At 38.3% G+C, this 24,164-nt stretch overlaps 1 protein-coding gene across 1 annotated transcript in view; it reads right to left on the bottom strand.

Moving 5' to 3' along the window:
- The window catches only part of LOC102841965 (protein FAM126B-like), a 58,889-nt gene that overhangs the window by 15,758 nt on the left and 18,967 nt on the right, over nt 1-24,164 (bottom strand). Inside the window, exons 4-7 of the mRNA XM_006861988.1 lie at nt 17,564-17,644; nt 14,490-14,605; nt 3,653-3,748; nt 332-448 (exon numbers count right to left, since the gene is read on the bottom strand). Of these exons, the coding sequence (XP_006862050.1) occupies nt 332-448; nt 3,653-3,748; nt 14,490-14,605; nt 17,564-17,644 (410 nt within the window). The remainder of the gene's footprint in view (nt 1-331; nt 449-3,652; nt 3,749-14,489; nt 14,606-17,563; nt 17,645-24,164) is intronic.

Here is a 24,164-nt window from a genome sequence, read left to right as displayed (position 1 = left end):
AAGGCCCCCAACGAGATGGATTGGCCAAGTGGCAGCATTGATGGACTCAAGCGTGGCAACAGTAGTGAGGTTGGCCCTCGATCAGGCAGTGTTTTGTTCTGCTGTGCATAAGGTCACTATGAGTCGGTACCAACTCGATGGTGCCTAACAACAACAACAACAACAACAACAACAAAAGAAGTCCATATTAGAAAAATAAAATAATGGGTTCATTATGTAGCAGGTGTATATGCAGTGTCTATGTGTGCCTTTTCTGGCAGAATGAGAAATGTTTAAAACAGTTCCCAAACATTAAGGAGGATTAATACAATTTCAAATTCCCACTACTTACATGGCATAATAGACCCCTGTGAGAAGTTGCACCATAAATTCAGGATCCAATACTATTCGACCACAGAGTTCTTTCCATTGTTTGTCGTGTTGTCGTGGAAACCCACTAACACACACCCTAGGAAAGGACAGTATTTACCATGTGTGATTTCCTGATTCATTAAATAAAACAGCTTTTTGCTTGCACCCCCACTGCACATTGTTGTTAAGTGCTTTTAAATTAATTCCAACTCACAATGACCCTATATACGGTTTTTGAGGCTGCAAATCTTTGCGGCAGTAGAAAGCTTTTTCTGTGGAACAGCTGGCGGACCTTAACCACCAACTTTGTGATTAGCAGTCCCGTGCTAATCCTACAGAGCATCACATCACTCAAATACCACCACAGAGATATAGAAATCTCAAAGTAAATAAAGTAAAATGTAAAAATACTGTCTGAGAGGTCACCTTTGATAAAAGTACCATAAAGCAACCCTTTATCATTCATCTCATTAAGGGCTACGAAAGGAGGAGGAATAAAATGGGAAACACAAGGTGGAAGGGGGATGAGTGATGTTATATTGTGGGGTCTGCAATCAATGCCATGAAGCAAAATATATATGAACTGTTGAAAAGAAAATTGATTTGCTCTTTAGACAATATTTTACATCCTACTTTGGTGAGTAGCAACTGGGATCTTAAAAAGTTGATGAACAGTCATCTAATGATTGGTCTCTTCATGTGTGGAAGAAAGAAAGGTGATGAGTACTGAAGATGCTTCGAATCAACTAGTCCAATGGACTGATGGAAGCTGTGAATATCAGTCACCATGACTGAGACCAGAACTAGGGGATGCCTGGCTGCCATGACCAACTACTCTGAAGGGATTACTTTGAAGGTCCTGGATAGAGTGTGAGAAAATGTGGGACAAAACTCAAAACCATAAAATAAGACAGGGATTATTGGTCAGAAAGACTGAAGGAACCTAAGACTATGGGCCTCGAACAGAACTTACACTTGTAGTCCAATTTTCAGATAAGCAGTAGATTAGTATATAGGCGGGGTGGGGAATAGCTCACTGTGGAATGTGGAATGGTCGACTATTTAAGACAAAAAGGGAAGCATTTAGCTAAGGATAAAGGTGAGAAGGGATGGGAAAGGGGGTGGAATGGGAATAAGAACCATAGAAAGTGAGTTAACTGTTGTTACAGGGTCACTATGGGTCGGAAAAGACTCGATGGCACATAACAACAACAACAATAGGTAAGTGTAAGGAGCTCTGGTAGCATAGTGGTTACGAATCGGGCTGCGAACCTTAAGGTCAGTGGTTCGAAACTACCAGCCGCTCCACGGGAGAAAGATGAGGCTTTCTACTCCCGTAAAGATTTACACCCTCGGAAACCCTGTACAGGGTCGCTATGGGTCGGAACCGACTCGACGGCACTTAACAACAACAATAGGTAAGTGTAAGGAGCTCTGGTAGCATAGTGGTGACGAATTGGGCTGCGAACCTCAGGGTCAGCAGTTTGAAACTACCAGCTGTTCCGCGGGAGAAAGATGAGGTGTTCTGCTCTCATAAAGATTTACAGCCTTGGAAATCCTGTATAGGGTCGCTATGAGTCGGAACCAACTCCACCACGGCACATAACAACAACAACAACAACAGGTAAGTGTTAAATGCTTAAATAGTGTATTATCTTGAAAACACATTCTACTTTACAGTCATGAACTCTGTTAGTCATTAATCACATACCAAACCCCTAACTCCCTTCCACTGAACTGAACCGACTCATAGCAACCTTCTGGGCTTGGGAGTCTTTGTGGAACCTTCTTCTCTGTAACATAGTAAGTAGCATAGGAATTGAGCAATGCATTTTTGGTGAGCAGACCATGATCCCAAAGATTTCCACACCTCTTGATATTTTTTCACCCTGCTATCATCGCCTCTCCCTGAGTATGAGTGGAAACTGTGAATTACTTCCAACAACAGCATATGGCAAAGGTGACAGAATGTTACGTGTATGTGATTATGTGATACTATAGGCTGACTAATTTTGGAAGGCTGTATGGCAAGGAACTGATCATGGTCTTTGGCACACAGTGAGCAAGAGCTGGAGTCCTCAGTCCTAGAACTACAAGGAACTGATTCTTGCCAACAAAAGTATATCCTTCTCCAACTGAACCTCAGATGAGACTGCAGTTTCAGTTGATAATCTTAACTGCAGCCTTGTGAGACCCTAAGCAGCGACTCCTGCTAAGTCATGCCAGGGTTCCTGACACACAGAAATCGAACTGTTTTAAGTCACTAAATTTGCTGAAATTCTTTGATGCCAAACAGTTTTTGTCCTCAAACTAATTTTTATTACTTAACTTTCTTTTTCTATGTATAATGGGAATTTGCATTTCAGCCCAGGTATGTCCAAATTGTTAGAAATTCTGATTTAGTGAATATTATAATCTAAAGAATATATACACACAAATGAAATAGATGATTGGTGCTATTGCCTTTATTTTTTAATCTAGCACAAAAAGAGTAACTTGTGAAATGTATACAGAAATTTTAGGAGAGGTTTACATTCCTTAAGACTGTATACATATGACTCACAATGATGCAAGACAACTGGTATCCAGGGAATGATTAGGTACACGATAACCCACTGCCATCTAGTTCATTTTGACTCATGGTGACCCTAAAGGACAGAGTCAATCTTTATGGAAGCACACTGCCACATCTTTCGCCTGTGGAGTCTGATCACTGACCTTGCAATCAGCAGCCGAATGCTTAACCGTCAGGCCACTAGAGCTCCTTCCAGTACATCGTGTTGCTGTGAAGTGCCGTTGAGTCGGTTCTGACTCACAGCGACCCTGTATAAGGTTTCTGAGGAGCAGTTGGTGAATTTGAACTGCTGACCTTGCAGTTTAAACCAATATTGCAGTCCAGTGCTTACCCTACAGCACCATATCCGGACTCTCAGGTACATTGTTGTTGTTGTTGTTGTTGAGTGCCGTCGAGTCAGTTCCGACTCATAGCGACCCTGTACAGGGTTTCCGAGGGTGTAAATCTTTACGGGAGTAGAAAGCCTCATCTTTCTCCCGCGGAGCGGCTGGTAGTTTCGAACCGCTGACCTTAAGGTTCGCAGCCCGATTCGTAACCACTACGCTACCCTAAACATGGATGTCTTGGTTTAACTTAATATTCAGCTAGAAAATAATTCTTGAATACTAAAAACATTTTCATTAAGTCTACTACTATATCACTAGAAGTTAGAACAGAAATGTGCTCAATATTCATTTGTTAAATAACTGAATGAAAATGAAGGCTAATGCTAACTGCTCTTCTTACCTGGAGCCCATCCGACAAAGGGATTGGTATGATGAGGCAGGCATATACACAATAGCAGAGTTATAGCACAGCATGAGAAAACTCAGGACTTCAAACCTAGAAAAAAACAAAACACAAGAAAAAACCATTATAAAGAATTATTTCTACTACAGACTATAAGAAATGATTTATTCCCTGAATGGTTTTAACAGCAACGCATGCTTTCCTACTGACCTTCATGATTTCTTATCAGATACTGTCACACCTTCCTCAATGTTTACCCTTTCCATACTCATCACAGGTCATCTCTTGCTGTCACCTATAATTTCTTTAACATACACAAAAAAAACCCCATCATGCCGGAACAGATCACTCTCCTATCTCCTGAAGCCCACTACCTTCCTACTGACTGCATGAAAAAATGCTAACTCGTTATATGAAGTCCATCCGCAACATACTTTTTCACCCTTAATTCCCTCCACCGTCTACCAGCCATCTTCTTACCACTTTATAAATATAACCACAACCCTTCATAACTCCTTGTTTTTATGCATGCTGTTTCTTATTGTTTTTGTTGGCGGCGGTGGTGATGTGCTGTGGAGTCTGTTGCAACTAATAGTGACCCTGTACAGGGTTTCTGAGGCTATAAATCTTTATAGGAGCAGAAAACCTCATCTTTCTCCCACAGAACGACTGGTAGTTTCAAACTGCTGATCTTGAGCTTAGTGGCCCAACCCATAACCAATACACGACCAGAGTTGTTAGGTGCTACCAATTCATTTCTGATTCATAGCAACTGTCCACACAACAGAATGAAACACTGTCAAGTTCTATGCCATCCTCACAATGGTTGCTATGTTTGAGTCTACTGTTGCAGCCACTGTATCAATCCATCTTGTTTAGGGTCTTCCTCTTTTTTGCTGACCCTTTACTAAGCTTGATGTCTCTCTCCAGGGACTGGGCAACATGTCCAAAGTATGAGAGATGAAGTCTCATCATCCTCACTTCCTAGGAGCATTGTGGCTGCACTTCTTCCAAGACAAATTTGTTCATTCTTCAATCCATAGGCAATATTCTTCACTAGGACCACAGTTCAAAGGCATTAGTCCTTCTTTGGTCTTCCTTATTCATTGTCCAGCTTTCACATACATATAAAGCAACGGAAAATACTGTAGTTTGGGCCAGGCACACCTTAACATTCAAGCTGGTATCTTTTGTGGCATATCTGCCCAATGTAATATACTGTTTGAATTCTTGACTGCTGCTTCCATGTGCATTGGCGTAGCCATGTAAAATGAAATCCTCGACAATTTCAATTTTTCTGTTTTATCAAGATGCTACTTATTGGTCCAGTTATGCAGAATTTTGTTATGTATTGAGGTGTAATACAAATTTAAGACTGTATTCTTTGATCTTCATCTAAAGTGTTTCAAGTTCTCTTTGCTTTCAACAAGCAAGGTTGTATCAGCTACTTATTGCAGGTTATTAAATGAGTCTTCCTCCAATCCTGATGCCACACTCTTCTTCATATAGTCCAGCTTCCTGGATTATTTGCTCAGATTGAATACATATCGTGAGAATATACAACCCTGATGCAAACCTTTTCTGGTTTTTCAACCACGCAGTATCCCCTTGTTCTGTCTGAACTGCCTCTTGGTCTATGTACAGATTCTACAGGAGCAAAATGAAGTGTTCTAGACTTCCCATTCTTTGTAATGCTATTTATAATTTATTATGATCCACATACTCGAATGTTTCTGCACAGTCAATAAAACACAAATAAACATCTTTCTGGTATTCTCTTCTTTTCTCCAAAATCCATCTGATATCAGCAATGATATCTTTAATTCCAGAACCCAGCTTGAATTTCTGGCAGTCCCTGTCGATGTACTGCTGGCAACTGTTTTTGAATGATCTCAATACAATTTTACTTGCATGTTATATTAATTGTTAATTTTCAATTTATTGAATATGCTTTTTCACATGGGAAACTTCTAAGGTTTCAAGTACTGGCTCAAATTTTAACCTCAGTCATTAAGTTGTTCTTAATTCTTCCACGTGAAGGGAGCTGTTACCTCATCTGTGTGCTTAAACCTAGCATTTATGTTGCTGAATCCTAGTTCTTCTATCTCACCCATTTCACAATACTCACAAAACCGTAGGACTCATTTATTCACCTTTATCACTAATGCTCAGCACAGTGTCAGCTACATTAAAATTACTCAACAAGCAATTATTGAGTTAGTAAGTAAGTGTTTCTCTAGTCTTTACAAACACTAAGAAAGTGGCTCCCAAATCTGGATGCACATTGCAGCTATTTAAGGAGTGTTTTCAGAACACAGAGTTCTATGTCTCAACATGAACCAATCTAATTAGAATCTCCAGGGCAAAGTCCAGGAGTTGTATTTCCAAAAATCTTCCCCTACATGGGAGATAAGGTATATGGAAAACTCTATATTATTTTTGGCACTCTTTTTATACATCTGAAATTATTTCAAAATGAAATAATTGAGTCAAAAGTCTTACTCAGAAGCTGCAGATGCTCAGATTCCTCCCCTTTCTCCATGCAGCAGGTAAAAGACTAGAAGTTCTGGAAGGATAAAAGACCATTTACACCTGGCAGCCACCAAACAAAGCAGGGACTGGAGGGCACTATACTGAAAACAGCAAGATTAAATGAAGTATGTGTCTTATTGGATATTGGGACCTCAAGCTCTTTTTCCCCATATGAGCGCTAGAATGCTAGCAGCAAGCCCTCTATCTATTAAAGGACTACAAGAGTTTTTTCTAGGTAATTTGACTACCTGAAGACAGACTTAAAGAGAGGGGCTTGGGAAGTTCCCCAACTGAATGGTCTGGTGAGATCACTCTATAGTGAACTTTATCGTCAACTAGCTCTATGAACATGATCAGAGATTCTCATCAGCTTTTTAATCCCCTACGCATTAAACATGGAGTGGGGAGGGGGGGAGATTAGCATATATCTGAGGCACTCCATTAACATGAAAAAGAGAAAACAAAATAAACAACAGTAAAAAAGGCAATTTGGAGGAATCTGAGTATACTAAGAAAAACAAAACAAAATTGGTGGCTGCCAGGAATAAACTGTCTTTAATCCTTCCAGAAGCTCCAGTTTTCCAAAGCAGAATGGAGAAAGGGAAGGGAACTAAGCACATGACTACTTCTGAATAAAGCAAACTAGCATAGTTGTTAAGTGCCTTGGAGTCGATTCCAAATCACTGTGATCCTGTATAGGGTTTCCAAGGAGCAGTTGATGGGTTTGAATCACCAACCTTGTGGTTAGTAATTCAATACTTACTCTATCACGCAATACCAGAATATTCTCAAAACTGTAAGAGAAGATACTGTTGTTTTTAACAGGTTCCTATTTAAAAAGACCATCCAGAGAGCAAAACAAAACAAAAGCTTCTGGACAGAAAAACAACAGAAATTAAAGCTCAAGTTAATTGGTGGATAAAGCTGAGAAAATATCACAGAAAGTAAAGTTAGGGGACAACTAGCTGGCAAGTGGGAGATAAAGAAAACCGTTCCAAGAGACTCAACATACAGAATGGTGAAAGCTACAGAAGGAACGGGTAAAACAAGGACCAAACTACAAACATAAATCAAGAAAATTTTCCAGTCTGATCTGAAGGATATAAGTTTTCAAATGACAAAAGTTCACCTACTGCTTCAAACAACAGATAAAATAAAACCATACCAAGAAATATCACTGAGAAACTTCAGAGCAATAGGCAAAAAAATAACAGACATAGAGGTACAGAAAACAGCACATCCATACAAAAAAAAAAAAAAAAGACAAAGATAACTCCCAGATAATAGTGAAAGGAGATGCCAAGATGATAACTCTACACAAAGCAAAAAGGGTAAAAGAATAGTCCAAATTGAAGCCTGTTAGTCACAGATTCCAGGAGCACCTTTTTCAGGAAGCCAAGACTGATAGAGAAACGGATTTGAATAAAGATATCAAAAGGAGATTTAGACAACTGATGGAGAAAGTTTGGTGGGAGCAGTGAATTACAAAGCATAAAATAAAGCCAAAAAAATCCCACAAACAACAACAAAAAAGGGTCATTACAAACTATAAGGAAAACAAAAAGAATGAAGGAAAGGAAAATAATCCTACTTAACTACAAAACTCAGCTCTGTATAGCTTATATGGTGATTCATAATAATGATAAATCTGAAAAATGAGTTTTCCACAATTATACTGAGAAAATAGAAGAATGGGGAAAGAAAAGAGCTACATTTTTCGTTTTCATTAAAAACCAAAACCAAATCCATTGCCCTTGAGTCAATTCCAACTCATAGCAACCCTACAGAATAGAGTAAAACTGCCCCATAGTGTTTCCAAGGCTATCAACCTTTTAGGAAGCAGATTGCCACATCTTTCTCTTGTGGATAGGCTGGTGAGTTGGAATGCCAGTCAGTAACTGTGCCATTGTTCGGTGCTGTCAAGTTGGTTTTAACTCATAGCGACACTGTAAAGGGTTTCTGAGGAGCAGCTGGTCGGTTTGAACCACCGACCTTGCAGTTCAAGACAATCTTATGGTCTAGTAGTTCATCCTATGGTACCACATCAGGACTCCATAAAGACTCCTTATTTTTCACGTGGTTGTTAAGTGCTGTTGAGTCAGGTCCCAATCACAGTAACTCTGTGTAGTTTTTGAAGAGCAGCTGGTGGATTTGAATCGCGGACCTTATGTTTAGCAGTCCAGTGCCACACCAGGACTCCCAAATTTTTCATAGAAATTATTACATAATGCTCAAAACTAAAACACCAAAAGAACCAGTTAAAAGTAGGATTTAACAACCTTGCCACTATTGACAATTTAGACTGAGTAATTGTTTTGGGGAATTGTCTTGCTCTTGTAGGATATACAGCAGTTTTGACTGCTCTTGTAGGCTATATAGCAGTTTTGACTCTAGACATTGCCAATGTTCTCTTGCTCCCAGTTGAGAACCAATAGTTAAAAGAATTCAGAGCCTTTATAACAGAGGAAGAGTAAATGGAGAGGAGGAAGAGGTAGAGATTATAGTTTTTAAAAAGTAAACCGTGCAGAGTTAATACTTATTTAACTTTCAAATGTACATATATACATACATATTCCGGACATAGTTGACTAAATAAAAAGTAAAAACACATAATCAAAACCAAAATTATAGCCCAATAAGATACTACTTCACACCAAAATGACTACAAGGAACCTCAGTGGCACAACGGTTAAAAGTGCTACGCTGCCAACTAAAAGGTCATCAGTTTGAATCCACCAGATGTGGGCAGTTATATAGATCCCTATGAGTTAGAATAAACTTGACATAACAACAATAAAACGACTACAATAAAAGGCTGGACCATAACTAGTGTTGGTACAGATGTGGAGGATCCCTTATGAATTGCTCATGAGAATGTAAAATGGTGCAACCAATCTGGAAAACAGTTTGGCAGTTCTTTAAAAAGTTACACAAAGTTGACTATCTGACGTAACAATTCTACTCGTAGTTCTATAGCCCATAGAATTGGAAAAAAAAAAAGTCACACAAAAACTTGTGCATGAACATTCATAGCAAACTTACTATTTATGTTGCCAAAAAGTGGAAATCAACCATCTGTTCCATTAACTGAGGAACAGATAGTTCATATCTGTACAATAGGATATATAAATTTAAGACAAAAAGTACTGCTATACCCAGGAAACATCAAGGCAAGTGGTCAGGTCCCCTCAATGCAAACCCCCTTCCAAGACTAAGACTCAACGGAAATACACGCTCTGATTGGTGACCACACGCATTAATGATAGGGGGAAGTGGGGTGAAAGCAGCAATGAAGCAGCAAGCTAAGCCCTACAATGTTCGGTGGGCTTCTGTGGACCCAGATGGGGACCTGGTTGGCAAGCAGTGTAAGGAGACCTGGGGACTCTTGGGCCCAGAGTCAGTGACGTGGCCACGGAGGACTCAAGTGAAGAGTGGAGCTACCAGCTGATGGGAAGAGATGGCATGTGCACAAGAACACCCACACTTGCAGATGGTACCCACGTGACCCGGACCGGACGACTGGATGATCAGAGCTCAACCAGGAGAAGAAAGAAGAGGAAAAAAAGAGTGATCTGATACAATTTGATGAACTTGACTTACACCTACGGATGCAGTGACTCAAAAGAAGGAACAAATCCTCACAGCAAGAAACATTCCCACCCCCTCCACACACAGAGTAGACAAAGATGGGCAACTTGGACATTGGATACCCAAATTGGGGGAGGGGAGAGCTACAAAGGCAAGAAGTGACTAGCTTACAAGCTTTCAAGAGGGAACCTAGAGCTCGGGGGCATGGAGGAAGGCAGAATCTCCAGTAAGTACTATCCAATTTGTCTAGGCGGAGCTGATTAAATGAAATACAGATGGGTCACTTGTGATACTTTAGTGAACAATTGTTATCAGGACTGATTATGAGGGTTGGAAATGCAAAGGCAGATGTTTTGTAGCAAGGAAGGGAGTGATTAATTCTCCAGTCTAGGAGCAGAGGTCTCTGGGACCATCAAAGGAGAAGAGCTGAGAATGGGACCCTACCCAGAGAAGCAAAAATGCCTGAGATAGAGACAGAGACGATAATGTGCAGTGATGAAGTGGCTGGGGACTTTGGATCCAGAGAGGGAGAGGGACTGTGTGCTGAGGACTGGGGGGAGGGGGAAGAGTGTAGGGGGCGGGTTTGTAGGGTATACCCTTTGGTCAGTTGATGATGCATGGAGGGGATTGGAACCATGGCAATGAAATGATATATGATGGAATGAATGTAAAATTGAAGTTCTCTCATGTAAACTATCATATAATTCACAACGTAAAAAAAAAAAAAAGTCTGCTACAAAAATCATAGAAACTTGATTAAACAAAAATATCAACAAGTGACACTATTATTTCTAACATATCCTTCCCATCTGTGTCTATACAATTTTGAAGGTGGTATATCCTTCTCTCAAGCCTTTCTCCAAAGATTTCTGTGCTTTTGAAATACATCATATCAAAACAGCAGTTTTGACATCCTTGAGGAACTCAAATTTTCCCTTTCCAATGTTCTCTGAGTATGGGGAACAAAAAGAAATCTTAAGAGACAAAAACAGGGCTGCAGTGTGGATGAGTAAGTTTTCCCAATGAAATTCTTGTAGGATAGCTCTTCCTACCCTTGGAGAAAGAGCAGGTGCATTATCGCAATGGAGAAAAAATTTCTTGGCACAACCTTCCTGTTTTGTTTTGTTGTCTCTCACCAATGCAGTTTTCAATTTTCTTATAACTTTTTTATAATAAGCCTCTGTGATTATCCTGTGTCCGTCAAGAAAATCCATCAAGATTATCCTTTGGGAATTTCTAAGAAATCACTATAATCTTCAGAGCTGATGCCCCTACCTGGAGTTAATCTTTGAGGTCTTTCCAAAATTTCTTAAAATGCTTGATCCATCTAAAAACTACTGTTTTGTGTGGGGCAGCATTCCTGTAAGGTTGTTGCAAAGTTTCAATAATTAGGGACGACACAAGCTGTTTCCCAAATTGTTATCAGCTCAGAACTCAAAATATTTTTCCCCCGTGGCATTAAGAGTGTTTTTTTAAGGCACTCTAATGAGACTAAGTCGTTTGAACTGCAAGGTCAGTGGTTCAAGCTCACCAGCTCCTCCTTGGAAACCCTATACAGGGTTGCTATGAGTCGGAATCGACTTGATGGCATTTCACAAAAACAACAAATGAGACTACAACAAATGTTATTACTGAGAGGACTTGTTTGCAAACATCCACTTATCTCAGAGATGTTTAAACATGTTTTGTTTCAAATAAATCTGTGCACATATGAACTGGAATACTCTTACCCTCATAATTAGCCTTAAAAAGGAATAAAGTATATGTTACAACCTAGATGAGTCTTGAAAATATTATGTTAAGCAAAATAAACCTGACACAAAATGCTCTGTGTTTGCTATATGATGCCAATTGTAGGTAATAAAAACAGGCAAAATTAGAGTGCTAGAAAGCAGATTTAAAGTTAGCAGGAATTGGGGGTAAGGAGGAAGGGGAATAACTGTTATCAGTTACAGGATTTTTATTTTTAAGGTCATGAAAATTAGATGGTGATGGTGGTGAATGAACAACCATGCAAATATACTAAAAACCACTGAATGGTATACTTTAAAGGGTAAGTTTTATGATTATGTGAATTATATTCAATTAAAAAAATACATAGCGAAAAAAATACATAGCTCAATAGACAAATGGATATAGGACATGAACAGACAATTTCACAGGTCAACAGAAACAATTAATGAATTGATGCATTAAAAAGCTCAAGCTCAGTCATAAAGGAATGCAAAGTGTGGTACCAGTTTTTAACTATCACATTGGCAAAGACTAAAAAATCTATTAAGTATTCTGGGTTAAAATGAGAAAATAGATGTGAAATTAAATTGGTGTGTTTTTGAAAAAAAATTGGCAATATTGACTCAAAAACACATTCTTTTGCACAGCCATTTCACCATATCCTTCAGATACTTTTGTGCTCTTACGCAAATAGCTACAGGCACACAAAAAAGTATTCCTTGCAATGTTAATAACAGCAGAAAAATACAATCTAAATTCTATTCAATGTGTTGTTGTTGTTAAGTGCCATCGGGTCAGTTCTGATCCACAGCAACCTTGTATAGGGTTTCCAAGGAGTAGCTGGTAAACTTGAACGGCTGGCCTTGTGGTTTAAAGAGATTTCGCAGTCCAGCACATTAGCCCACTGTGCTACACCAGGAGTAGTTAAAAACTGATTCCAAATATACAATGGAATGCTAAGCAGTCATTAAAAAGAATGAGATTTCTCTGTGCTGTTAGAAAAAGATGACCAAACTCAATTCTTAGTGAAAAAAGCAAGTAGTAGAATACTATGTACACCGAATCTCATGTGTTTAATGGCTGAGTATATATTTTTGCATGCACCAAAACTTTCTGGAAGGATATATAAAAGACTGCTACACATTTAACCTTGAGGAGTGGGAATGGGTGATTAAAAGGAACAAGACACCTTGATTTCCTTTATAACCTTGTATATTTTCACCTTACACCTGGTCTTATTTTAAATTTACAAAGGTATACTTTTAAAGTATATATTAGAAAACAAAAAGAAACCAGATAAACATATGATTTGTTATGCAAGCTACTCTACAGACTACACTTGTTGTTTAGTGCCGTTGAGTCACTTCTGACCCAGAGGGATTCCAAGGAGCATCTGGTGAACTCGAACTGCTAACTTTACAGTTCAAACTGACTTTGCAGTCCAGCACATTAACCCACAGCTCCACACCAGGACTCCATAAACTATACTTACGAAACCTTTATTCTAATATAAATGTTATGTTACAGAATACAGAATGCTTTGATTAAATTAACATAACTCTATAGGAAAAAATTTAACTGATATTTTAGATTGGGATAAAGCTTTCTCTTCCCAAATCTTATACACTACCCTGCTGGCTAACAAAGGGCAATCACTAAAATTTCCCTAAGAACGAGTAAAGATAAAAGGGAAGTGACTGACTTCTGTATCATATTGGGAAGAAATATAAGAAGATCCAGTTTTACAAGTTGAAGCAGTCAATCAATGGCAAATGACAATATTAACTGGCTTGATCCTATGATCTATCCCTAAATGGTAACATAACCAATGTGGTAAGAATACTATTGTACTATGAATATAAAAGAGCATGGAGTCCTGGCGTGGCGCTGTGGGGTAATGCAAGGTTCGCAGTTCAAGCTCAGCAGCTGCTCCTTGGAAACCCTATACAGGGTCGCTATGGGTCGGAACTGACTTGTAAGCACCTAACAACAACAACATAAAAGAGCATATACAGAATATTAGTATCATCATCTAAGGTGCAACGATTAGTCTCTCCCTGTCCTGAGCAAAGAGCAGGGAAGAAATCAAAGATGCATGGAAACAATTAGTTCAATGGACCACACACAAACCTCAGTTTCCATTCCCTGAGATCCGAAGAACTAGATGGTAGCCGGCTGCCACTATGGACCTCTCTGAAAGGGATCATATTAGAAGGTCCTGTATAAAGTGAGACCGAAATATGGAAGAAAACTCAAAATCATAAAAAACAACAACCACCAGGCATACTGCTTAGATAGGTGGAACCCACAGATGTGGCACTTAGTCATCCATCAGGTCTGGAATTGAAGTCAATCCTGTGGTTCAATTTTCACTCAAATAATACAAAGGTGTATAAGGTGAACAGTAATACTAGGGAGGTATGCACTCCTTAGAACAATCAATCATTTGAAATCAAAAGGACAGTATTTGCCCAAGGACAAAGTTTAGAAGGCAGAAAGGACTAGGAAAGGAGGAATGATAATGACCAATACAGGGTAGAAATGGGATGAGTGATGTTACATGAAACAAATCAATCAATGACATTAAACAAAATGGGCATGAATTACTGAATAGAACACCAATGTGCTTTGTAAACTTTCACCCAATTCACAATAAAAAATACAAACAACAAAAAACCAGTAGTCCAGTACTGTACTAAGCATGTTTCTGGCACCAACTTATTATTCCTCACAATTACCATGCCTATCAGGATAGACAGGCTCTGCCATTAATCCTATTCCACAAAGAAAACACGGCACCTGAAAGGGCAAGCTTAAAACCTGCAGTGATAGAACATGAACTCTGGTTTGGCTAACTTTAAGCCAACACTTTTGTATTTAACTGTTTGCTTCCTTGCATACCAAACTTTAACTGAAGAAATTATCCTCAACTCCTAGGCAGAAATTCACACTCATTACAGTCTAGAGTTCTGACCATTACCGGTTCTGTGCTGTGAATGTTTCCCTCTGAGGATGAAGATCACAATAAACAACCCTGAGGAGATCATGCTGGCACAATGCCCCTTCTGTTAAAGCCATGGATCCAATTGTTGAGGGCTGTGAAAATAAAGCAAAGTATGAAACAGTGTTTCTAAAACGAGGTAAAAATCTGTATTACATAATGATATTTAATTTTAAACAAAACTATGTTCTAACAAAAAGCAATTTCAGACCATTCTCTTTCAAAACCTTTGCAAGTTCCAAGTTACATAAATTCCTTTGGGAAATTATATAAAACTCAAAATATATTGCTTTATTTTGAAAAGACTATAGAATGACTCTATATGTAGGAAGGAAAATAAGAAAAGTTAGTGAAAAAGCTAAAGGTTAAAAATATATCCATTTTAATATGAGTTTAAGAATACAGAATAAAACTGCTATAAATCAAGACTACGACCAACTATCTCGTTAATAGTGACATAATTGATTTCCTTTTTCTAAAGTGGTTGCTGTTGTTGCTAGTGTCGCCAAGTCAGTCCTGACTCATGGCAACCTGTATTTCTATGAGAGAGCTGTTTCCGAGAGCAGCTGGTGGGTTTGAATCACCAATCGTGCAGTTAGCAGTCTGATGCTTCAGCTACAGTTCCACACCAGGACCACAAATTCATGAATACTTCACTACCTTCCATTTATCATAAGATGACGTAAAGAATTCATTAAAATCTATAACTCAGAAATATTGTAAACTAAAATGAGTCCTGGCTAAATCTGAGGCATTCTATTTCCAACACAAAGCAAAGTTCTTAGGGGAATTAATTAAGGAAATAAATAGCTGCAGAGAGCTATGAGACAAACAAAGCAATACAAGTTAGGAACATGGAATATAATTTTAGTTGACTGGTAGAGTTTCTTTAAATGTTCCCCTCACAATTTTATGCACTAAAAGTCACTAGAGACCAGAAGTTTGAGTCATGACATTATTTCCTTACTGGATTGTATTTCATGAGAGCAGGTATAAGGAGTTCAGTTTAACAAGCATCAGTTACCTTTATGACTATCAATGATCTCATATTCTTCAAGCAAATAAAATATAAGCAAAATAAAAAGTGTAATGTTACTGAGCAACTAGAATATACCAAGTAGCTTCTTTTAAACTGAAATATAACAATTTAAATTCTTCTAAATAGTTAATTTCCTAAAGATTAACAAAAACAAATCAAGCTAACACAGGTACTATCTAAGCAGTACATATGGAGTCCTACAACCACTACAGCCTACGAAATGCTATGAGGGCAGCTGCACACTGTCATATAGGGCACTATAAGTCAGAATCCACTGCAAGGCACACAACAACAAAGCAATACACAAAAGACTTTAAAAAATACATTTTCAAAAGCACACAAAAGAGTAATACAAACACCCAAAATGACATAGGTGGAAGAATAAAAAGAATTAAACAAGAATGAGTGGAAACATTTTCCAATAATTACTTTCTGCCTCTCTTGACATACCTCAACTCTGTATCACTAACAGCAAAAATCTATTTAAAAAAAAAAAAACTTTTATTGTGAATTATGTGATAGTTTACATGGGAGAACATTAGCTTTACATTCATCCTATCATATATCTTTATATTGCCATGGTTACAGTCCCCTCCATGAATCATCAACCAACCAAATGCTACACCCTACAAGCCTGCCCCCTGGTTGTCAGCACACAGCCCCTCTCCCTCTCTGGGTTTAGAGTTCCCAGCGGCTCCATCTCTCCATGTTATCATCTCTGCTTCCATCTCTGGCGTCACTGTTTCTCTGGGTAGGGTCCCGCACTCTACTCTTCTCCCTTGATGGTCCCAGGGACCTCCGCTCCTAGACTGCAAAGTCAACCATTCCCCTCCTTTGCTACAAAACGTCTACCTTTACATTTCTAACCCTCACAGTCAGTCCTGACAGCAATTATTCACTATTGTACCACATGAGTGCTATCCCCATCTCCTTTCATCAGTCCTGCCCTGACAGATTGGATACTATCAGTGGAGAGTCTACCTTCCTCCGCACCCTCTGGATGCAGGCTCCCTCTTGAAAGCTTGTAAGCCAGTCACTTCTTGCCTTTGTAGCCCCCCCATTTTGGGTAGCCAATGTCCAAGTTGCACATCCCTGTCTACTCTGTGTTTGGAGGGGTGGGAATGATCCTTGCTGTAAAGATTTGTTCCCTCTTTTGAGCTACTGCATCCATAGGTGTAGGTCAAGTTCATCAAATTGTATCACATTACTCTTTTTTTCCTCTTCTTTCTTCTTCTAGTTGAGCTCTGATCATCCAGTCATTGAAGGCAGGTCAAGTGGGTATTATCTGCAAGTTTCGTTATTCTTGTGCATATGTCCTCTTTTCTTATCACTTGGACACTTCAATCTCCACTGTAGTCCTCTGTGGCTAAGTCACTGACTCTGGGCCCTGGAGTCCCCAGGTCTTGCCATATTGTTAGCCAACCAGGTCTCCACCTGGGTTCACAGGAGTCTATCGAACGTGGTTGGACTTAGCTTGCAGCTTCATTCCTGTTTTTCCCTTATTTCCCCTTATTGGTGACCAATTGGTCACTAGTCAGAGCACGTGTCTGCTCATGTATTCCCACTGAGTCTTAGTCTTAAAAGGGGGTTTGCCTTGAGGGGCCCCGACCGCTTGCCTGATGTCTCCTAGGCGGGCAACTTGCTTGTTCTTGTAGTAGTCAGTCCGACGGCTGTTACCGTTTTTGTATTTTTCTTTCTTTCAAGAAGTATCTTCTATTCTTCTAGCTGCTCCAGGCTGGTCTGCTAGTCCTTTCAAGTGGAAATTTCCCACCTCAGAAGATTCTGGATGTGTTTCAAGATTTCACCTATGGTCTTATGTAATGCAGAGGCTCCAGAGAAAGCCTCCTTCACTGGGCAAGCTATCGTCCCCATTTTAGGTATTCCAATAAACATCTACTTTTAAGATGCAAATCAGTAAAGATACACATATTAGCAATAGTTAGATCTGACAAGAAACTGACCTTGCAACTCTTAATATAGCTTTAAATCATTCCACTTTTTTAATCTTACTTACCTCATGGTATATTGAAGGCTTAGATAAGGAAGGTATAGTGAAAGAGAGAACTTTATTGTTTCCATCTTTATCAGCAATTTCCTGTAGTTTAAAAAATATACAAAGATAATGATATAATCACTACATATTATGTGAAATAAAGACTACTTTTTAAATTTACAGAATACATCACTAACAAATAAAGAAAAAACATTTTTCTTTTCTTTCTTTTTTTTTTTAAAGCAATAGTAATATACAGTAAAACTTGAGAATGCCAGAGCCACTATAAGGTGGAAACTTGTCAGATAAGAAAATGCAAATATATCCCACAAATAGAGAGCAATAGGAAAATGATAAGACTGAATCCTGTCAAAGATCGAAAACCTGTAAGACTTGGAAAAGAAGGCAATCCCATTAACTTCTGGATCTCAGATTTCACCGTATAAAAAATATTACTACCCTACCCTACTATAGCTGTTCTGGAGTCTTGGTACGAAGCTGTGGAGTAAGTACTAGACAGCAAGGCAGGTTTGAACCACATGGTCGGTGGTTCAAACTTACCAGCTGCTCCTTGGATATCCTATACAGGGTTGGTATGAGTTAGAAGTGGTTCAACAGCACTTAACAACAACAAAAATAATATAGCTTTTCTAGGACTCCTGGTGGGCCCTATAGGATTAGCACTAAACTTCAAATTACAAGTTTGATAGTTCAAATCCACCAGCTGCTCCTCGGAAACCCTATCTGGGTCATGAGTTGGAATGAACTCTATGGCATTTACAACAACAAGCAAATTTATATATTTACTGTTGTTGTTGTTAAGTGCCACTGACAGGTATACTAAATCAAATACAGGGAGTCTTCAAAAAATTTGTGGAAAAATGGAATTAAAAGATAAAAATTATAAATATTAATTTTATGTTTCAACCTAAGTAAGCTCCATCAAGTTCAAGACACTTGTAATCTATGAAACCAGTTCATTCCTAAAGAACCGAGGGTCCTGGAAATTTAACCAAGTCAATGTAGCCATTTCCATATTAACTGAAAACATGTGTTTTTTAAAGATTTTTGTAAGATTATGTAACAAGAAGTCATGAGTCAAATCAGGACTGTTAAGGGGGATGCTTAGTGATTTTCCATGGAAACTCTTGCAAAATTGCCCTTGTTTGAGGAGAGGAATGAGCAGGAACATTGTTGTAGTGAAGAAAGACTCTGGTGAAGCTTTTCCAGGTGTTTCTCTGCTAAAGTTTCTCAAAACATATTCATAATAAGCAGATGTGGGTGTTGTAGAATAAGTATTGGACCACGAGGTTGGTGATTCAAACTCACCAGCCTGGTTCAATTCAAATTCAAATTCAAATCCTATCCAGGTTCAATATGAGTCAGAACTAACTTGACGGGACTTAACAATAACAACATGTTTGATGGTCCTCCAGAAAGTGAACAAGGAGAAAGAACATCCCCAAAAACGCTGCCATCACCTCTGCTCTGCCTTGTGCTTTTGCTTTGAATGGACCACAGCCACTGTTTGGTAGCAATTGCTTTGATTGTGCTTTGTCTTCAGGATCATACTAGAAAAGGGATGCGTCTCTCTCTTTACAGTCTTTTTAAGAAATGCTTCTCAATCCTGATCCCACTTGTCTAAAATTTCCATTGACAGCTCTGCTGTTGTCTGTAGCTGATCTGGGCACAACATTTTTTTTAACAAGTTGTTGTTAAGTGTTGTCAAGTCAGCTCCAAGTCATAACATCCTTGTATCAGGTTTCCGAGGCTGGAAATCTCTGCAGGAGCAGAGAGCCTCAGTGTGAGTTTATTTGGGGGCAAAGGAAAAAAAAAAAAAAAATCCATGCACAGATTTTTCATAATACACATTTTCCATGAACTTTAAAAAAAACTTATACAATACAGCTAGCAATAAAGACATGAAGAAGGCACACAAATAATTTTCATATTAAATTTACTTAACAGTAAACTAAGATTATAAGTGATTAGATCTTGTATTAGAAATATGGCTGAGTAAACAAGATAAAAATGAAAGGTCTTGGCCAAGAGATCACACTTATTAAAACAGAAAAGTACATATACTAAAACAGATTGAATCTTGACTAAAAGAAATTTCTTACAGTTATTCAGCAACAAACTCACAACCTAAACCAAGCGACATGTTTACATAATTAATATTTGCCCAAGTAATTAAAACAAATTCATATTTAGATTTTTCAGTAAGGTGGAAACAATTCTTGTGACTTTTAAAAGCACTTTGACTCTCCGTTCTTTGGCATTTCCAATCCTTCTCAGAAATCAATAACTAACTAACTAAAGGCACCAGCTGTCAGAGGGTGAAAAGCAGCTGCAACACTCATTTTCTCCAACACTGTGTTTCAGTCTAAGTTTCTTTAACAACTCATATCACTGTACATTGTAAGTCCACAGAGAGATTTCTACACTTAAATAAGAGGAAGTAATAACTATCATTACCAAAAGACAGACTCAAAACCCTTCTTTACATAGTTCCTTGCTGAATTTAAGATTTCACAGGAGAAAACCAGTTATTTGTGAGCAATAGTCAGACTTCTAAACTTGGTATGAAAGCAGCTTTTAGAATTATAGACATAGACAGAGACAGGCAGACACACAGAGAGAAGATATCATACAACTCCTTTGCAGTCAAATTTCAGTTATGTGTCATTGTGTCTTAGAGAAAGCATATGCTAATATAAGTGAACACAGTCTAAATTAAGCAATAAAATTTTCATTTCTAATTAAGCCATATTCCTTTGGTTTATCATTTTTGTGATTTATTTGTGAAGGGTGCTCTGAGATTTGTTAAAGCTGAGAGCAGAATCAAACTCTCCTGGGGGCATTCAAGGCAAGAGACAAATGAGTAGATAGAAAATGCCTAATGAGATAAATTGAGCAGAGCAAGCAGAGACATCAAGGGAATTAAAAGGAGTTCAGAAGTCTCACATTGCATTTCTGACATCCAACTATGCATTTTTTATAGTTTTTGAGTTAATATTATGATACTCTATTTTTAAGATGCTAAAAGATATTAAACCATAACACCAGCATAGAGTACATACAGTAAAAAAAAAATTCTAATCAGCAAAATAATTGTTTCATCTGTCCTATTACTAAGTTTTACACTAAACAAATTAATCTGACATAGTTACTCAACAATAAACTAACATCATGTTGACGGTGGTAGGGTAGAGGTGCAGTGAAATTCTTCACCAGCAACACTACAGAATACCAGGGAAGCTAGTTCAGGGCATAGCTCCAAAACTCTGAACCACATAGGTATGAACATTCTAAAAGTTTGCAGGCTTATAGCTAGTGGAACTTATAGCGGAAGTAAGAAATTGCGTACTTTTGAATCCACCAGCCTCTGCGGCCCGGGGGCGACAACTTGGGCGAGACCAAATGGCAAGACCAAGTGGGAGAGCAAACAGATCACCACAGAACAACGCTGCAGGAACCTCAGAGCAAGGTGGACAATACACTTTGTCGGTTTTGCTATTTTCTTTCTTTTTTGTATCTGTTCATTGGCCACCCACTGTTTGCACACCTCCATTCTGGTGACTAGAGGGGATGTCTAAGCCAGTGGACACCCCCCACTCCCACCACTGGTGGGTTCTTCTGCCATGCATGTGCACAGATACTCTCAGCCCAAGAGCCGGCCGTGAGCTGTTTTTTAATAGGGAAAAGGCCAAAACAAGGGGTGTGGATAGGGAAAGAGAGCTTAAAAACAAAACAGGCCAAAAATTAAATTAAATCCTGAGGTATAGCATAAAAACCAACAGTGGCTTCTTGAAATTTATTAAAGGGCCTTTGAAGGCAAGAACCTGAAAGAGGACATTAAAGTCATACTCATATTAAGCTACAGATATATTTTTTTCTTCTCTCCCTCCATTCCCCTTTCTACGATTACAGAATACAGTATCCGATATAGGTTTCTTTTGTTATTGTTGCTTTTTTGGGGGGTTTTTTGTTTTGCTGTTTTATGCTCCCCCTTTTACCTTTGGGGGACTCTTTCTCTCCCTATATTACTGAAGTAGAGACAGCAACTGGTGCCATATAGTCAAGCTACAATCACACTGTATAAAACACCAAAATCCAGGCAAGAAACAATACCAACTGCCATACACCAGGGAGGCAGATAACACCTGTGAAAGTTACTCGAGTTAAGTAATAAGAAGAGTGAAAAGGGAAGCCCACATCCTGATCACATCTACCTGGAGGCAATCAGAAAGCCTAAAAAAAATGCCAAATCATACAATCAATTAAGTATTAAGGCTACAGATAAACACTAAACATGTCTAAGAAGCAAAAGCAGATAAGTATATCAGTACATGTCCAGAAACAAGATACAATGCCTGAGACAAATGACCTAGAGGTAGACCTGGACTCCATTCTGGAAGGAGGGCAGGCTTTGGAATTGCCTGAGAAGTAATTCAGAAAAATTACTATAAAATGTTTCAAATACTTTACAATGGAGTTAAGAAAAATAAGGAAGAAGTCAGTAGAGTGCTACAGGAACAATCAAATAAGATAGACACAGCATTGGAAACAATTCAAAACCTACAGAAAGAGGTCCAAACAATCAATAATAGAATATCAGAAATAGACAATACATTGAAATGGCAAAGGAGTAGAATAGAAGAAATGGAAGGCAGAACTAGTGAGCTGGAAGACAAAGCTCTCAATACCACAAAGATAGAACAGCAAACACAAAAAAAGGATAAAAAGGTCTAAAATTCATGCTGGACAACATGAAGAGGAATAACTTAAGAATTATCAGTATCAGCAATACAGAACAGGAAGAATCACACAAGTCCAAAAAGGAAATAGTTGAAGAACTGCTGGAAGAAAAATTCCCTAACATTATGAACAGTGAAAAGATATACATTTAAGAAGCTCAACGAACCCCAAGAGGACAGACCCCAAAGGAAAATCACGGGGACTTATCATAATCAAGCTCTCCAAAATCAAAGACAAGTAGAGAACCCTGAAAAGCAGCTAGGGAATACAGAAGTGTTACATAAAAAGGCATGCAAGTCAGATTAAGTTTGGATCTCTCGGCAGAAACCACGCAAGCAAGAAGGCAATGGGGAGACATATATAAAACCCTGAAAGAAAAAAAAACCCTGCCAACCAAGAATCCTTCATCCAGCAAAGCTATCAATCAAATATGACGGTGTAATCAAAACATTCCAGGATAAACAGAAGCTAAGGGATTTTTCTAAAGTCAAACATGTGTTATAAAACATCCTAAAGGGAGTTCTGTGGACTGAGAATCCACAAGAACAGACAACAACCAGAGATTGACAAAAGTGGCAGCACCTCCCAGAACTAAATCGGCAGATGAAAGAGTCAAAAACAGAACAAAACTGTAAGAACAAACTCAGAGAATCTGGGAGGTCAGTCTATGATCAAAACAATTGCAATGTAAAAAAAGGAAAACATGTAGGAACAGAGATCCAGATGATGAGAAGGTCAGATAGATTACAGGATAAAATAGACTGCACTAAATGGAGAGAAAAGTTAATAGAATATAAGGTAACCTCAAAGAAAACTGACACTTCACAACAAACAAAGAAAACGAAAATCTGAGAAAAACATGGAAAAAGTAAAACTATGAGGAAACTCACAAGAACACAAAAAGCATGAAGTCAGCAAAGGAAGACACACAGAACACAGAAAGCAGCAACACCACACACACAAAAAAAACAAACCATAATGGCAATAATTAATCCATACCTATTGATAATTACACTGAATTTAAATGGATTAAAGGCATCACTTAAGAGATGGAGGGTGGCAGAATGGATAAGAAAACAAGACCCTTCAATATGCTGTCTGCAAGAGACACATCTTACACACAGAAACAAAAACAGATTAAAAGTCAAAGGATGGAAAAAAATATACCAAGCTAATTGCAATAAAAAACAAACAGGAATGGTAGTACTAATCTCTGACAAAATAAACTTTAAGGCAAAACCCGGCATAATAGATAAGGATGGACATTTTCTCATGATTAAAGGGACAATTGAACAAGATGACATAACCATAATAAATAGCTATGTTCCCAATGAAAGAGCTCCAAAATATATAAAGCAAACTCTAATAGATATGAAGAAAGAAATAGTTGAAAATAAAGTAATCGTGGGCAATTTCAATGCACCACTTTCAAAAATGGATAGAACAACTAGAAAGAAACTTAACAAAGACATAGAAGAACTCAACAACACAATAAGCCAACAGGACCTCATAGATGTGTACAGAGCATTCAACCAAACAACAGCACAATACACATTCTTTTCCAGTGCACATGGAACATTCACCAGAATAGAACATGTGTTAGGCCACACAAAAAACTTCTATAACTTTACAAATATCAAAATACTACAAAGCATCTTCTCAGACTACAATGCTATCAAATTAGAAATCAACAATAGGAAGACCAAGGAAATAAAGTCAAATACATGGAAACTGAATAATATACCCTGCTGAAAAGTGAGACTAAGTAGTAGAAGAAATAAAATGTCAACTCACAAAGTTCCTAGAAACAAACGAGAACGAAAACATAACAAACCAAAATCTTTGGGACAAGGTAAAAGTG

Source organism: Chrysochloris asiatica, unplaced genomic scaffold (assembly GCF_000296735.1).
Source record: "Chrysochloris asiatica unplaced genomic scaffold, ChrAsi1.0 scaffold00045, whole genome shotgun sequence".
NCBI classification, from domain to species: domain Eukaryota; kingdom Metazoa; phylum Chordata; class Mammalia; order Afrosoricida; family Chrysochloridae; genus Chrysochloris; species Chrysochloris asiatica.
This window is presented reverse-complemented; position numbering and strand designations above follow the sequence as displayed.